This window comes from Branchiostoma lanceolatum, chromosome 1 (assembly GCF_035083965.1).
Source record: "Branchiostoma lanceolatum isolate klBraLanc5 chromosome 1, klBraLanc5.hap2, whole genome shotgun sequence".
Lineage (NCBI taxonomy): Eukaryota > Metazoa > Chordata > Leptocardii > Amphioxiformes > Branchiostomatidae > Branchiostoma > Branchiostoma lanceolatum.
In genome coordinates this window covers 4,212,100-4,229,855 of record NC_089722.1, presented here as the reverse complement: position 1 = coordinate 4,229,855, position 17,756 = coordinate 4,212,100, and the positions used below count along the sequence as shown (strand labels likewise).

Here is a 17,756-nt window from a genome sequence, read left to right as displayed (position 1 = left end):
AAGCCTGAGGACCAGGTTTATGCCTTGGTACACTCAGTTCTATGGAGTGAATACAGTCATATTTGAGTTTTCCTCCCTGCCCTCTGCTTTTATGATGTCTGCTTGATGTATTTTTGCTTGAAATGTCCAGAGTACCACAGAAATAATTTGGTGTGGCCTGTATCTCTAATTTCTTTGAGTCTTTATTGTTCGTTTTGATCATTACATGTATATACGAGCCAGGATTAGGCTTTATGTTAACCTTATGGACATGTGTCATCATTAGTATGAGTCATTGCACAAAAACAATGATGCTGTCATTTCTTGACAGCGTTTGAAGTACAGACCGCTGTTTTAGTGCACAAATCATAAAAAACACCTGTCAATTTTCCATCCCACAAGGACAGCCAAAATGGTGTTGTATGAGTTAAAACTATGATGTAAGGAACCATCCAGGGAGGAAGAAAGGCGTAGGCAAAGGAAGGGATGGGACGATGATATCAGAGAATGGACAGGCATGACACTACATGAAACATTAAGAAGAACAGAAAACCCAAAAGCGTGGAGAAAACTTGTCAAATATTCTGTGGTATGATGCCCCAAACGGTCAAATAGTTAGACTAAGGGATATGTTCTTTAGGACTAGGTTTGTGTCTTGGTGCACTTGAAGTCCCTGCCCTCTACTTTTATGACTTTTGCTTGATGTATTTCTTGTAGTCTTACACACATGACAGTTGAACTTATCATAATAAATTGCTAAAATCTACATTATCAGATGAGAGAGCTTTTGGAAAATGCATCTTTTGATTGACAGCTGCAGCAGACAGTGCGATGACATATCCCACGATGCCATCTGGCACAGCCGCGCCTGTTGGCGGGACGACATGTTTTGGGGTAAACACGGCGCTTTGTCTGCGCGTAAATTAAGTTTTGCCGAGCGCCTCGCATTACCCCGGGAGATCACGCAAAGGTAGTTTATCATCGGGTGATTACGACAGCGCAGTCCGTCTGAAGCTCGGGAGGTTTAACAATATGGCTGGTGAAACCTTTGCCCAACATTCTCATTAAGGCCACACCAATTTATCTACTTGGTTCTCGGATATTTTAAGGTGAAAATATGGCAAGCAGAAATCATAAAAGCAGAGGACAGGCCGAGGGGTTAAAACTTGAATATGATCATAATTGTATTCACTCTATTTATGAAACTGAATGCACAAAGATACGTGACTGTACGAACCTGGTCCTCAAGCTTTGTCTTCATCCCTTTAAAAGATCGTAGAATGATTACTGTAACAGTTGTATGTGCATCAAAAAAATAAACAATAAATATCTAAGTGCACCATAAACAAGCGCTGGAAACATTTACCGTGACAGCGGTAGCAAACTTGTCCCATGAGTCCCACACAGCAGTGACACATAAATTAGATGCAAACAATACGTATAGCAATCAACCTGAAAGAAACTATGGTCTAATGATCTCTCTGTCCAAAACTCACACAGTGACCATCAGCCTTCACTGAAACACTCACATACAAGTGCAAGGACAACAGTATTCCTCTTGTGTAATGACTGCATGACTCTCACATAGCAATGACACATCACTTCACAATCAATATAGAGACCTTCAGAAACAATAGCCTAATCTCTCTGTCCAAACCTCACACAATGAACAACATCAGCCTTCGCTGAAGATTTACAACCATCCGTACACCTGGCAGTGTAGAGGAGAGGGGCGGGGCACATGTCGTATATCTGTCAGCAGAGACTGTCTGAAGCATTATCTCATACAATGGGGAGAGTTGTATGGAAGAACATTTACTGCTGATCTGTGCAAGGGCCTTTCTAATCTTTAATCTTGTCAACTGGAAGGGGGGAGAGACTTTACAGAAAGAATTATACGGCCATGTCAGTTTAATTTCTAGGGTCACATTATGTGTCTGTTACATACTGTACATGTAGTATCCACTAACTTACAAATTTTATTTACCTAGACCTCCATGATTTGCAGTTGAGAATGATTTTTTTGATCCTCTTTATTCACTCTTGTTATTCAATTAAGCCGCTGAAAGACCTTAGATTAAGACTTACTTCACTTGTAACTGCATCATACAAATTTTAGATGAACTCCTTTATTTGCAAGTAAATGAAAGGACTTCGACAACTTTCCGTTCCTTTCTTTCAAAACATCCAAAGTTCTCACAACCACAAAGTAAAACAACAGGCAGGGAAACGTCCAAGATTTGTAACAGTTGTCCCTTGACTTACGACAATCCAACCCCTCTCCACATCCGGCTATACCCTCAAACTCCTTCCTGCATCGGATGTGACTTAAAGACACGACTTAAAGACACAGTAAATCTGTCACCTTCACTCCTCCACAACACAACAGACAGGAGGGAAGAGTCTTGGTCCTCAAGAATTCTGATCTCAGGTAGATATCACCTTATCTCTCTTCCCCCCTGTCTCTTGTCATAATGTCAGCTGTCTTCTTGACTTAAGCTACACGTCCAATTTAATTTGTTCATTGTTGGATTTTAAGGAAATATGCATAACTGGATAAACATCATGCCAACAAAGCCTGTAGACCAGGTTCATTTCTTGGTGCACTCAGTTTTATGGAGTCAACATACAGTACTTTGTACCTGCTACAATGATCGCGCAATAAAGTTCTACATGTCATTTTCAAGTTTTCCTCACTGCACTCTGCTTTTTTGATGTTAAAGATGCAATAAAGTAAGACATAGCAAAAGACACAACAATTCTGTGACCTTAACTTCTCCAGAACAGAACAGACAGGAGGGAATTCAAATAGTCTTGGTCCTAAAGAATTCTGATCCTGGGTAGATATGAGCCTCCCTGTCTGTTGTTATCATTTCTTGACCTATCTTAGAAAGATTTAGTATCTTTTGATGTCTTTGAATTTGTCATAATTACCTTCTGAGTTGAATCAAGGAGGTTATATATCTATATAACCTCCTTGGTTGAATAACTAATGAAGTCACTTGGCACAGATTATAAACGATGGTTTGATTGATTAATTGGTTTGATTAACCAGTACACTAAAAAACATGCACAAAAATAAATAATCCACCAATCCTTCTGACTCCACTTCACAAAAATCCACACCATGATAAATAAAATTCTGAATCCTGACCGTCATGTATCATACTGAATTCAGACTATAATAATGTATACTTGATTCTAAATTTCTGCACAATCATAGATCTGAAAAGAACTAAAATGCAGCTGAAATTCAATTAAAATCCTCGAACAGACTACTCGATATTGACATATGCTGCAGCCAAATCCTTTTGATATTCCAGAATTAAAGAATTTCTAATCATCATTCCATTTTCCTCAACAAGCAAACTGTTAATGATCACAATATCTAATCTCCGTTACTCCACACCCAAACAGCATAACAACACCCAGAAACCACCGAATGACAAACTTAAGCTGTCTAAAAAGAAGTCTGTAACATTTAAGATAAATCTTGAAAATATAAACGTCTGCTGTGGTTTGAATTGTGCAGTTTTACTCTTGCCATGAAATCATAACATCATAAATATGTGTTTAGTAATTTACAGAGAATTTCACCGCAAACCTCAATGACAGCAAAAACATAATTTTCCTCCTATAGCTAAAGAAAACTATTGACTAATCAAGCTGTAAATGATCACAATACGGCATCTGATCTTCGTTGCTCCAAACCCAAACAGCAAAACAAAACCCAGAAACCACCGAGTGACAAGCCGTCTGCCTCGTGTTATTTCGTAACCGAGCGACCTTTTGTTTCCAAACGCACATGACAACTCCCTCTCCGACTTCAACCGTTTTCCCCCAAATTAATTGGCGGGATCGTTCGTTTGATGTGGACGGTGAAATTAAACAAATGGCCGCATTTGTCACGAGCGCGTCAAATAAAAGTTCCTGCGAACCGACAGCCGGGGTCTCGAGGGTCGGCAGTGCCTACAGGAGACACAGTCCAGGCCTGAGTCTTTGACTGCTGTCAATCAAAATGTGTCACATGCAGGTCAATGGTGTGGGGTGTTGCACAAGCGCCACCTAGTAACGTGTGTCAGTACTGCAGGTTAGGAGAGTTTTTCTATGAATAAACTTTGTCACAATCTTGCTTATTTATGTCTTCGCATTTACTTGCTTACTTCAAAGGTTTTGGAATACTACTGTAACAGCAAATTACTTAAGCTGAGTTAAGGTATAACGTTTCTTAGGTATTATGTGTCCATAAGGGCACATTGTCATATGATTTTTTTAATCACATGAATTCTGAAGAAGACTGCAGTAGGACACTCGAAGATTCAATCAACAGAGTTTTTGTGTGGGATCAAAGTTTTAGCTCTGTATTATGCAAATGTACATATGATATCATACATGACTGTTCATATTTCTTGTCAGCAGTCTGCTCAGCTGACATCTAAAAAATTTGATGGGCAAACCTTTTGGGTTGGATCTAGGCCTTAGCATTACATGCAGCTTTACAAATCTACAGGACTGGTTCATAATATATCTCACTTTGCTCTTCTTGAAAAGTGCCAGTCACACGAGGACACAAATGGTGTCAGCAGTGTAAAATAAGATGAAAGCGTGAGCTGACATTTCAAAAATGTGCTCCCCTCTGTCATCAGCGTTCCCTTATCTCCCCGAGATACCTGTCCAAACCAGGTGTGAAGAAGGTGTGCGGGGGGATGACCAGGTGGCCGGAATGTGGACCGCATCACAACAAACACACCGGCCGCTGGACACAGCTATGTCTGGACTTCCAGAGGACAATAGGGGAGGGGACATCTGCGCTTCCGGGCTTCGAACCCACCACCAACAAACATGCAGGCCAATTAAATGGGAAGAAAACACCTTCAGTCAGAAAATTCAATCAGTCTTTCTCCTTTTGTTAAACCATAACCATAAGTACCAAAGTCTCTTTCATGAAAGCAAGCAAAAAATATATTGCACACAAACTGTTCCAGTTCCGGGCTCCGAACCCACAACCAACAAATACATGTATTGTCTGACCAATCAAATTGGAAGAAACCCCTTTCAGAGTCTGTTTTTCCTGCTCTCTTATGAAATCAAGCAAAGAAAACTGTCAAAAAAAATTACAATTGCACACAAACCTTTGTGCTTTCATCGATCAGCCTTCCAACCCACAACCAACAAACACACCGGCCAATTACAAATTGGAAGAAAACACTTTCAGAGTCAGAAAATTCAATCAGTCTTTCTCCTTTTGTTAAACCACTCAAAACCTCTCTTATGAAAGGAAGCAAAAATTTTATTGCACACAAACCTTTCTACATCCGGGACTTAAACCCACAACCAGCAAACATACCAACCAATTATTGAATTATTTTCGAAAAAAAAAACACCTTTCAGAGTCAGAAAATTCTGCTTTTCCTCTTATCAAACCAAGCAAATCCTGAGACTCTTCTGAAACCAAGCAAAAGAAGGGATAAAGTAAATCGTTCCATCTTTACCTCATGACATTAGTAAAAGGCAGTGAGAAGCCAAGAGTAAAAACACAGACAAAAAAGGAAATAAAAAAAAAAGAAAGAAAGACAAGTGAGATTTTTGTCAAGACTACTGAAAAGTCGCAGAAGGAGGTGTCACGTCAAGAAAAGACATGCTGCCACCCCTGTGCCCTGATCTTTTGAGTTTCATACTCCATAATCATGTTTTGGTTATGTGGATAATATTTGCAACAATTTGTCAGAAACATTCCTGCCACAACTGCGGCGAGTCAAGAATACTAAAACCCACCCCCCGACCCCGACTCTGCCACCAAACGTTACACAACATGCGGAGCATTCTTCTGACACATCAACATTCCTGGCTACTTGACGCACAGCTGAGTGTTGCTATGTGGTTGTATAACATATGGTATGTCACCCCGCAAGGGGCGGTATAACCCTGATGGTGCACGTTGCACGTAAACACGTTGCACGTAAGCACGTCGACTACCTATCTACCTGCATAACATGGATAAAACTAGTATGTATATTTGTGAAATTGTAAAATGTGTTGTTGTGCTATGTACTAAATGTATGTTTGAACGAAGATGTAAAAAAAATAACATGGAGAAAAAGTGATTACAATGAGGGCTATGTGTATCCAGAATTATAGTTTTTGGATGCAGACACACACATCAGCATTCTTAGAATAAAAGGGGCACATGGTATGGATAGGAAACGCTCTCTTAGCCATTGACATTAACCCTTCTGCAACTTAGTTATACTGTGACAAAAAATTGAACACAACCTTAGTGCGCAAGCTAGCAGTTAGCTTGGACAGGGTTAAACAGTACTTACCATCATCGCTGAAAGCGCTGTTGTACACCCCTCCCGAGTCGCTCTGACCCCTGACCCTGCTGCCTCCCGTGTCCCCATCTCCCTGGTAACCGCGGTTGTCTACGCCTGTGGCCCCGATGCTCCCCCGGACGGACGTGCGCTTGAACCGCTCCAGAAAGTCCAGGGAGTACCGGAAGGTCGGCCGGTTCGAGGCAGTTTTGCTCCAACATCGCAGCATCAATTGATGGCTATATAACAGATATAGCAATCAAATAGCATATCAAACAAGGCAAACAGAGATCTAGAATGCTTTGTCTTGTAGTGGGGTGGTTGGATGGGCTTTGCTCCAACACCGGAGCATCAACTGGTGGCTGGAACAGACATGGAATGTGCACAATCATGAACGATAACCATGAAACAAGCTAAGGCTTGTTGTTTCATTTGAGAAGTTAGCTATTGAATTTCAGATTCATGCTCTGAAGAGAGGCAGTAAGGTTTCTAATTCTGTTTTGCTGACATTCAACTGTCTTTATTTCATGTTATACACCCAAAATGGTTTCTGGGCACCTAGATTTTTAGGTGTGGTTCTCATCCCCCCCCCCCCCTTTGAAAGGCCAAGAATGACAGCTTGCAACTCCCCTGTAACTCTACCACAAGCTAACAGCTGCTCTGCACCAAACACCAGTCTTTTACCTGAGGTTTCTTGGAACCCTGAGTGACAAGTGAGTACAAGCTTTCTTCGCACATGGAACACTATTGCGGTAAAAACAGCAGACCGGCCATATCACATTACCACCCCTTCTGCGCTTCCAAGGCCAAAGTCGCTGCGCATTAGACCAACGAAGGGATAAATGTCTGATTTTACATTTGGAAACCTTTTAATGAAAAAGCTCGCAGGTGTTACCCTTTATGAGCGTTCTGTCATTAAAAGGCTTTTAAGCTGTACTTGGGATTATGTTCATTGCACATGTCTCATCTCAAGTTCATTGCCTTGAGGGAATGCTTCTGTTACGAGTGCAGGAGAGACACCTAGCAGATAGAAAACAAACTGCAGGGTTGTTGATGAAGGTTAGACATCCAGGTACTGAACGATATCAAATGACAATTTCTTCTCAAAACTTCGATAAGAAATGAAGATTGCTTCTTAACGTTTCGAGTAACATCCATCACTCTTCTTCAGAGTCACCTCTCTAGAATGAACTGGCAGAATGAGCCAATACGAGCACATGAGCTGTAACCGGTTGAATATGGTAAAGTCACTAACTGGAAATAAGTTACTTCACAACCCACAGGTCAAGCTTGATCAAGAAAAAGGGAAGTTAGTACAATGTACAAGAGGCATATACATGCATGCAAAGTGACCGTATTAGTTCTTTGTAATTTTTTTTTACTGTGTGTGTCCTACGTGTGATCTTAGAAGTCCTGGTGAATATAATGAAAGAAAAGAGAAATTTTCACATGTAGCACTACTCACATGTCATCTGGACAGTATTAGCTTGTCCAGCCTCCCCCCACTTCTACTGTACAGAAAGAGTGCTCTCTTCTGTAGGGATTCTGAAGGAACTACAACATGTAGGATAGGATGGATCCCAGGCTAAACATGTACTACAGCATATTATACTACTCACATGTCATCAGGACAGTTGTAAGGCTTGTCCAGCCGCCCCCCGCTGCGGACGAAGTGCATGACCTCCATGTTGGTTCTGGCCGGGTACGGCTGGTTTCCCATCGTCATGACCTCCCACAGCAGCACGCCAAACGACCTGGGATTGGGGCAGTTTAATCACCATAATCATCATCACATTTCTTACTCCAACGAGTTGAAGAATAAAAAAAAAATTATACAAAGTTAAGGTTCCAGTATTCTCTATTGTACACCATTTCAGTCAGGTCTTTTCCACTTAAACAAGTTCCAGACTTGATAAGGTTCTTAAATATATGTATGGACAGCCTCTTCTCCTTAGAATCATTAATCAGCAGAAACAAGAAAGATGGTGTTTACAGACAGAAAAGGGAGGAAAGCAAATTAAAGGGAGATCTCAAGAAAAAGTGATGAGAGTCATGGGAAGAAAAAGGGAGGAAAGCAAATTAAAGAGTAAGAGAGAAAAAGTGATGGGAACCAGGGAAGAAGGAATAGAGGAGGGCCAGTGTGGATGCCAGAACCACTACTCTTCTAACATCACCAGAAGATAGAATGTCCAACATAACTAACCAAACGTCCGATCGCTTTGTGAAGACTCCGTCCACCAGACTCTCCGGAGACATCCAGCAAACGGGCAGTAGCTCCTCCACCTCCTTTTTATTCTGATGTCTAATTAGAGGCTAATTAATGCATTCTAATGAGCATAACTAACCAGACGTCCGATTGGTTTGTAAAGACTCCGTCGACGAGACTCTCCGGCGACATCCAGCGCACGGGAAGTAGCCCCTCCCCCTCCTTGCGGTAGTAGTCGTTGCGATAGATATCCCGCGCCAGCCCAAAGTCGCCGATCTTCACCATGCGCTTGTTGTTCTGGGTGTCCACCAGGCAGTTACGGGCAGCCAGATCCCTAAACATGAATCCATGGTTAAGCATTTTACCTATTAAGAATAACTACATCACCATGGCAACCATGGTAAAATCCTAATTTGCATCAGCCCTACACAGCTTGGGCTATGTTTAACAGTTCTACATGTACATGTATATGAGAATTACAGTCTCTGTCACATAGGGCCCATCTGTAAGCTGACTCAGGTCTGTTATTTTCTGTCAATCCGTTCTTCCTTTGTACTGTCCATCAGTCTAGATTCTCCTGATTTGAGCTGTCTGGACAGTGTGCATCTCCACCTGGAACGGTCATTTGCAAAGGTTCTCCCATGGCCAGTGCTCCGTGTTAATGTCTAGAGCTTATTATCTATAACTGTGTAAACGTCCCACCTGTGAACAAAGTGCATCTCCTCCAGGTACTTGCAGCCTCGTGTCACGTCCAGACAGATGTCAATCAAATCCATCAGGTCCAGCTGGGACTGGCGGAGCTGGGGAAAACATTGGGAAGGAACAAAATTAAATTTTTGACAAGAATGAATATTTGATTTAAATCAGTAAATGCGTGATGTCACTGGGAAATTGTACATTTCATGCTGTACACTATATGTAACAAAAGTGTTTGAATGTGTGTTTTTGTATGTGTGCGTGTTTGTGTGCGTGTGCCAATATGTATGTGTGTGTCTATGCTTGTGTGTGTGTCTGTCTGTATGTGTGTGTGCGTGTGTGTCTGTATGTGTGGGTTTCAGGCATGTTGGTGTGTAGGTAAAACCAGAGATCCCCCTGGTCCATGAGCTCCAGGATGATGTACTGGGGGTCGGTGTGTGTGTGTGTGTGTGTGTGTGTGTGTGTCTGTGTGTACATGTGTGTGTGTGTGTCCGTGTATGTATGCCGTACTTACAGGATTAGGCCTGTTGGCGTGTAGGTAAGACTTCAGATCTCCTTGGTCCATGAGCTCCAGGATGATGTACTGCGGGTTGTTGTCCAGGCAAACCCCCCTCAGAGCCACTATGTTGGCGTGCTTAAACTGACTCATCAGGTGAGCTTCTTTAAGGAAGTCTCCCTTTTCTTGGTCAGTGGCTCCTTTGTGGAGGGTCTGGAAGGGTTGGAGGGAGAAATATTGTTTAGTTACGAACACTGTTAGTGTCTCTAACAACTTTCTTGGTCTTCACATTCTTTCTTTTACATAATTTGCTTGGTTATTGGCTTGGTTGAAAAGCTATTAGAAACAAAGACATGTAATCATGAATTCAATTGATACTTGTTATGTTTCTTTATCTGTATAGCCGGCATAACCGCGGCCCTTTAGCACCAGCTTTGCAGGCACGCAGTGTGGCAGCAGCTGGTTACATTACATCGAGTTTGTAACACCTAATTTTGTACATCTAGCTGCAAGTGTATTTTACCGTTTATTCAAAACAAACAAACCTTCACAGCAACCCTTGTGTCCCCAGTTGCGGGCCCGATAATATCGGTTGCCGTCCCCTCGAACACCTCGCCAAACGCGCCGCTGCCCAGCATCTTGGTTAGGCTGAGTTTGTGCCGCGGGTAGATCGGCAGTTTGGACACATCCATCTCTGGAAGGGCACTGGGGAGGGAAATGTTCAGAAGTCAGCACTTGGAAGTCAGTTAAAACATTAACCTTTAACCAAGAGAATGGGGTGCCAAATGGCTACTAGTAGTTCAGTGAAAGGTTAAAAGAATCAAAATCCTCAGTGTATAGGGGCAGTGCCCATCTCCATTTCTATAGCCCTTGGGCCACACAGACCACTACAGTAAGGGGTAGCCCATGCCCGAGTGGTAAGCAGAAAGAGCAGTCTGTACCATTTTTCAAGTCTTTGGTAAGACTATTCCATGGCACTATACAGGAGTGAAATTGTTTTTGTACTGTAAAGAGTCGTCAATTCGATAATCCATTTTACTGAGCCCGTTGTACCAACCTGACAGCATACAACAATGTAGAGGGTGCTGTTCTCGGAGTGGAGGTTGGGTGTATTGGCAGGTTCCTTAGCCTTGTGAGTGCCGAGCCCTTCTACCGTTCTAACTTCATGTATTACAACACCATACTTAGTCTACTAAAGATCCATTCCACTGAACATGCAGTACTCACCTGACAGCATAGAGGGCGCTGTTCTCGGAGTGGAAGTTGGGATCCCTGGGTAGATCCCTGAGCCTGGCGAGCTCCAGGTCCGGCCGGTAGCCGACTGTGTCCATCGCGAGCATCGAGCCCTTCTGCCGTCTGCGACGTAAGATAACGATAATGATGACAGCGAGGATGAGGACCACGCCCACCATCACACACGCCGCGATGATCCCGGCAACATTGCTGCCTGGTTCTGTTATAGAAGATGAATGGAGAAAATCTGTATCTACATGTATCTATTGTTTTGTTTGCTTGTTTGTATTGTAAACCCGGTAAATCGCCAGAGGCGTTGATGAAGGTTAGACATCCAGGTCATAAGATATGCCAAAAGCAGTTACTCATTGACAAGTAACTGGATAAAATTTTGAAACAGCTACCGACCAATCAGAAGTTACCTTGCACAGCTACCGACCAATCAGAACTAACCTTGCACAGCTGGCTGATATCTGATTGGCTGGGTGAGTGGGCTGTATGGACCCTGTCCAAGGTCGTTTAGCGCCGCCACACGGAACACGTACATCGTTCCGCTGGTCAGGTCGTTGATGATCCAGTGGGTCTCGTTTCCCTCGTACTTTATCGTCCAATCAGAGTCTGTGATGTTGCTGAGTAATTATAGAAAGAGAAGAAACAAGATGACAAACAGGAAGAAGCTTAGTACAAACATTTTAAAAAAAATATCATAATTATTATTCCTTTATTTTCACAGGGTCTTAATTGCACTGTAGGAAGGGAACAGATTATTTCACAGTGATTTTGTGGTTGAAACAATTCTGCAGTACAATACATTTAAAGCGGAAATACAGTGTCATGATTTTGCAGTGGATAGGTCACTGGAAAAACTGACAAATGCAAAGACATAAACAAAAGCAAACAAAAAAAGCAAAACAAAAAAGCAAGAAACTTACTCGTCGTCGACAGCACACTGCAGGATGTAGTCCGTTACCTCTGCCCCGTTGTCCCGCACAGGCTCCTGCCACGAGACGTCAAACTCGCTTTTAATCTGCCGCACCACGACCGACGCGGGCGGGCTGGGGACTCCAGCTGTGACATTAAAAAAAGCACAGGATATTTGGTTAGGCTACAGCAATTTTGTTTGTTTGTTTCCCCTTAACGGTGAACTGCCTTTAGGAACAACACACGAGTTTTGTACAGTGAGTAAGACTGGACTGTAAGGCTTCATCCACTCATCACAGGATGAATCCCTACTCTTTGTGCGGTGTGTTGTTTAGATTCTTTGTCAGGTGAAAATGAGCTTTGGTCAGGCACGTCTTCTTGAGGGGACGTAAAGCCGGAGGTCCCATGTTTGTGGAGAGCCACTCTAGCACAAGGGGTGAGGGCTGAAGACCTAAAGCACTCAATACAACGGCCGTGTTGTCTAGAGAGAGAGAGAGTTGCTTTCGTCTCAGCAAGCGACCCGACATGATGATGATGAAAGAACCTGACCACAGAAAGAGTAGGGTCTATACCGCTGTGAGTGGACCAAAGCTGTTAGTCTGGTCTTATGCAGCTTCATGAGTGGTCTTCTTGGACAGTTTGGACTGTATATGTACAATGTACAGGCACATACAACAGTTAAAAATCAATTTTGTGGCTTACTGTAAATGCAGAAATGTTCATTTTGGTTTTATTTTCTTTACCGCAACTTAAAACCACCTCAAAAAGCCGTTCTATTGTGTGACTGTAGCAGTACAATTGTTCCAAATGCGATCTCAACACTCTATTTTCTCCCTACAAAATTACATCCCCGCAAACATTTCTGCATTAACAACATTAATTTTGTAGTCAATCTCAACCTACCGTCAGTGCGTTGGGTCAAAGGTTGTGACCTGTACAGCTGTCCTGACGTGTAGTTCACCTGGACTCTCAGGAGGTACTCTCTGTAAGCCTGCAGTTCTGTGATGTTCCACAAGGTGGCATTGCTGTCTAGGGTACCGTTGCTCCACTCTGGCTCCACCTGCGTTGTACAATAGACCACTTTTAGTCTGACTTTGATGATCACAAAAAGGATTCATAATTTTCATGTCAGAAATGGAAGAAAGGCACAATCTATAGATAATATCATGATAGCAAGCGTTATCCTTATTGTCTTGTTTTTCTATTTACATGAAAAAATAAGGCTTAAATCAGAAAAAAATCTGAGTGTGCAAACAAACTTACAGATTTGAAACAAAACCTTTTAGTAGCTTTTAAAACCAAAGACAAGACTTCTGAATCAGTTTTCTAGAAATTAACCAACATGCAGAGCATGTAATATTTTCAGATGATGAGTTAAAAAAAAAATAAAAAAAAAAATAAGGTACAGTAAAAACACACCCCAGACTCAGTTTTCTCTGCCCACTGTATGGCATGCTGGGTGATGATGTTGCTAGGCAACGGTTGCCAGGAGACCAGCATGCTGGTATTGGTGACCTCAATGACCTGGATGGGGTCAGGGGCGGGAAACGTGGCCTCGCGGACTTGGGAACTCTCGCTGGAACCTGCTACCGAGTTGGCAATCACCTGCAAAAGAAGAAAGAAACATTTAACTGTTAACAAAATGTATCCAGTTGCTTGATTAGCTTTTGTTTAGTGTATCTTATTAACTGGATGTCTAACCTTCATCTACATACAGAACAAACTTGTTGACAGTTTTTTAGCAACTGATGTTATAGGGCATTTAGTTCAGGTAAGATACTTTGATACTAAGTATATTCAGATACCAACCAGTGCTGAGCTTAAACATACTACTATAGTCTTGCTAAAAACAACCTGTGTTGGATTTGTAATACATTTTCAACATCTTTACTACTTCAAGTCCTTTTTTCGTAAAAAAAAAAGCACATTCTCAACAATCACTGTCACGAAACGACATTTCTACCCTAGTACAATGTATACACATATAGTTATAAGTGGTTTGTACCTTTAATGTATAGTTCGTTGCTGGCTGCAGTCCTCTGATGCTTGCTTTAAATCCTGTAGCTGTTTCCACATAGTCCCTCATCTCCTGCACACCAGCGCCATCTACTGGATCCTTCTGGTACTGCACCCACTGCACCCTGTACATGATCCCTTCCAGAGGACCGTTCAGAATGAGTGGTTTCGACCAGAACACTTCCACCCAGTCTGGAAGCATGGGGGCGGAAGAAACGTTAACAGCTGGAGAGGGAACTCCGACGGCGGTCTGTAGAGTTGTGGAGGGACCGAGGACTGGCTCCTTTCTGGTGTAGAAGTTTTGAGCGGAGACTTGGAGCAGGTAGTGGGAGTACGGCCGTAGTCTGGTAATGTCTGTGTGCACACTCTGCGTGGTCTGGATGGAGAAGACAAAGAGAAGGGTTGTGAAAAAAGAAAAACACATTCATTAAAATGATACAAGAAACTTAACGTCCATTGTATGTTGCACCACTGGGATTCAGAAAATGACATTTTCAAAATAATTCAATAAAGTAGCCAGTCTCTTGTGCATAAACAACCATCAGGTAAAAGTGATCTTGAACCAGTTTGTGACAGCTGATACAGTACACATGTATTTACTGATTCATTGTACCAGGGAAATTGTGGACAAGCGCGTTTAGCACAATGAACAGCGGATCAAGGCTCAAAGTCCCATCCTAAGGACTATGACATTTTCCAGTAGCGTGCATGTCGGGAGATTGACAACAGTTGGGATTCGAACTCCCAACCTTTTGGTCCAGAGGCAGAGTCACTAAACACTCGAGTGCACATGTTACAAAGGAGTAGTAACAATGGCATCAGAGTTTAGTATTTAAAGTGACAAACTCACCTTGTTTGCACAGACCAGTCCGTTCCCACAGTCCTTCGCTGTCTCGCTCTCGTTCAGGAGGACGTAGTGGATCGTGTAGGTCACGGTCGCCAGGCTGATCCCACGGCATGCTGGGAGTTGCTCAGCAGGTGTCAGGGAAAGCGGTAAGGTGGAGGGCAGGGCCGAACCATTCAGCTGGGCCGTTCTATTGTAGTCCACGGGGGTGAGGCAGGATGGGTCTGAGAAAAAAAAGGAAGAAACATTGCTGTCAGTATTATGTATTATGTATTTATCTATTTATCTATATCATGGTATATGGTACATGTATCTATGTATCTGTGAAAAAGTGTTAATTTTGATCTTTCTCTTTGTTAATTGTCAATGTTGAATATGTTGCCAAGGCAGATTGATTTACAATAACAATAAACAACATCTGGATTTTAACATTGACACAACAACATGGTGCTTAAAAGTGACCTTTCAGTCCATCAATTCTACATTGAACAGAAGACCAAAGGTTACTTGGTTCAGGTACAGGTCCAGACCTAAACCTCTGTACCTCTACACCTGTACCTAATGTTACCTTTAGGTACCCAGCCCTAGGTATATGCCTTCCAGTGAACTCACCAGGAAACGGCTGTAGACTGGGACTGTAGGACAGTACAGAGTTGGCCCCCGGGTTGTCCTGGCACACCTTGTCTTGCCCAGAAGCCTTCTCCAGGCTACAGAGCCTGTTCTGGGCCGTGTTGGTCCAGTAGACACGGGAGGCGTCCACGGTTAGCGAGTCACAGGGGAGACCTAGAGGGATACAAAATTTGAAGCACAATGTAGTTACTTACAGTTATAGTTATTACCATCAGTAGTTGGTTTACTGGTAAAGGGGAGCTAGACCGAAAATTAAAAACATTACTGTACTATGCTAAGTATACCCCAAAGCCAAGCTCTCACTCTCAGGAGACCAAGAGGGAGTGTGCAGTACTTGCTTTGGTATTATTTTGAATAAACTAAAGGTATTGCATTGTATTAGGCATTCCTTGTCAAAATTCATGTACACACATACACACTTAAACAAATATCACTCAGAACTGCTCTTAAGCTTTGGATAAAGAATTTGTTTCTCTGAATATCTGCAGAAGTTTTACTGGTAGTTTCACTGTGACCGTTCCACTGCGACATCATGATAATGTGAGCATGTGTCTTATGTACATGTATAACAAATTCACTACCATAAACTTAAAACACCCAGGCCACAAAACCTCCTTTCCCTTTCTAGTGCAAAATCAAATCCCTGCAAAAATAACTGAATTTACAGTTACTGTCAGTAGTTACCTGTGTCAGCTTCCCCTGTCCCATTGTACACCACCCGACAGGCACACCCCTGTGTGTCAGCAGCCCAGATCACTGTCTCCTCACAGAAGTACACCTCAGGCCTGCCACCCCCCACATCGTCAATGGACAGGCCTGACCCTACAGTGATGTCCTGTGGACAGGTGCAAGTGGGTGATGCCACTGTGGAAGGAGAGGGGGTGTTGGCTTCCCTCTTGTTACGTGGAGGAGATGATGAGAACAGTGGAGTTGGGTTGGTCCCTTCCAAGTCTGACCTCCAGATGTTGGTTCTGTTGTTCACTGTTGCTGTCCAGAACAGGGTGCTTTTACAAAAAAGAGAGACGAAAAATGTTACAAACATTGAAAAAAGAAGTTATATGCTGCACTGTGATTCTCTGTCCCATTTCGCCACAAAAAGTTATTTCTGATATGAACAACTTAAATATTCTTGATTTCGCGCGGTAGGGAGAAAATGGAGTGTTCGCTGTGGTTTTAACTTCGCTTTTGAGACAAAAGTAGACAAGTGGGGGTCAAAAATTTTGCGGTGGTTTTAAGTCCGTGGAGAAGAGCTTACCTCAAAAACCCGCGACCATTTTTGCATTAATAGTACTGTACTTGATGTTATGGTAACAGTTGCCATGGCTACGACTCACCTCTGCAGGGGGTTGATCACTAACTCTCCAGTCTGGCCCAGTCCTGATGCCAGCAGGGTGGGGGCGTGGTCCTCCCCCTCGAGTTTGTAACGGTACATCCCCCCTGCCTCCAGCCAGTACACCCCCCTCCCCACCCAGTCGACTGCCAGGGTCCTGGGGGCGGAGTTCAGCTGGGCAAGCTGGGTAAAGGGAAAGAAAAAATGGAATGTTAGTTGCGTAAAAAGTCTTGCAAATGTGAAAAAGTACCTTTTTGGCAAACATTACCTGTCACTGAAGATGAAATTCATCTGTTGAGATGTTTCTTTCCTAGCTAACCTTTGCACATCTACAAAACTTAGCTGCACTAGCATTGTTTTAAGTTCAGCTAGCTTGTTCTTCTAGCTATAGTGAGCCTGCCTCTACTGTACTTGGTGGCAACGAGTTTTACTCTATGTCAGTTCAAGGAAAAAAAAGACTTTTTGAACTCATCAATCCTAGGTTGATAACTCTGATACTTGAAGGCATGACTACAGTATCTCTTGTTCTTTTCTGAGCTGCTATTAGACACTTAGTAGTTGGTATGTCAACCAGTTTATTACCAGACATTTTGCACATCATGCATAGAAAACTGTAGACCAAACCTGTTTCATGTTTGTCCCATCTGTGCTAACAGACATGAGCCGGTTGGTCCCCCCGTCCACAAACAGAATGGTATCTTCCTGGCCGAGGTAACCCATTGCAACAGGGTCAACGTCCTCCTGGGTCAGACCTGTCTCCTGATTGGTGTCCATGTCGGCCAATGAGAGCCCAGAATCACCAATGACAAGAAGCTGGGGTGGCGGTGTCACAACTGTGCAGGAATTTAAAAAAGTCAGTAAACAGGTTTTTATGTGAAATTCTTTCATTCAAACTCAAAAATGTAAGTGCATTGCGTACTGTTACAGTGATGAAACTGACAGAAAATGTCAAAACGAGCTGATTTTTTCACATTCTTGTGTCAAATTTGGATAAAAAAAAACACACACTAATGAAGAAGGGTAGGGATGACCCATGCCAAGGTGCTTGGCTAAATACGTAAGCTGAAGCAAAGTCACACTACTCACTACATTGC

General features: G+C 42.8%; 1 protein-coding gene across 3 annotated transcripts in view; it reads right to left on the bottom strand.

The window, feature by feature from the left end:
- The window catches only part of LOC136430341 (proto-oncogene tyrosine-protein kinase ROS-like), a 34,128-nt gene that overhangs the window by 13,064 nt on the left and 3,308 nt on the right, over positions 1-17,756 (bottom strand). For all 3 annotated transcript variants that reach the window (XM_066420865.1, XM_066420873.1, XM_066420883.1), the window contains exons 6-22: positions 17,287-17,495; positions 16,667-16,845; positions 16,017-16,336; positions 15,315-15,485; positions 14,709-14,926; positions 13,848-14,234; positions 13,262-13,447; positions 12,746-12,902; positions 11,854-11,989; positions 11,375-11,550; positions 10,916-11,141; positions 10,234-10,393; positions 9,707-9,901; positions 9,199-9,296; positions 8,636-8,830; positions 7,910-8,044; positions 6,303-6,529 (exon numbers count right to left, since the gene is read on the bottom strand). In XM_066420865.1, the coding sequence (XP_066276962.1) occupies positions 6,303-6,529; positions 7,910-8,044; positions 8,636-8,830; positions 9,199-9,296; positions 9,707-9,901; positions 10,234-10,393; positions 10,916-11,141; positions 11,375-11,550; positions 11,854-11,989; positions 12,746-12,902; positions 13,262-13,447; positions 13,848-14,234; positions 14,709-14,926; positions 15,315-15,485; positions 16,017-16,336; positions 16,667-16,845; positions 17,287-17,495 (3,375 nt within the window). The remainder of the gene's footprint in view (positions 1-6,302; positions 6,530-7,909; positions 8,045-8,635; positions 8,831-9,198; positions 9,297-9,706; positions 9,902-10,233; positions 10,394-10,915; positions 11,142-11,374; positions 11,551-11,853; positions 11,990-12,745; positions 12,903-13,261; positions 13,448-13,847; positions 14,235-14,708; positions 14,927-15,314; positions 15,486-16,016; positions 16,337-16,666; positions 16,846-17,286; positions 17,496-17,756) is intronic.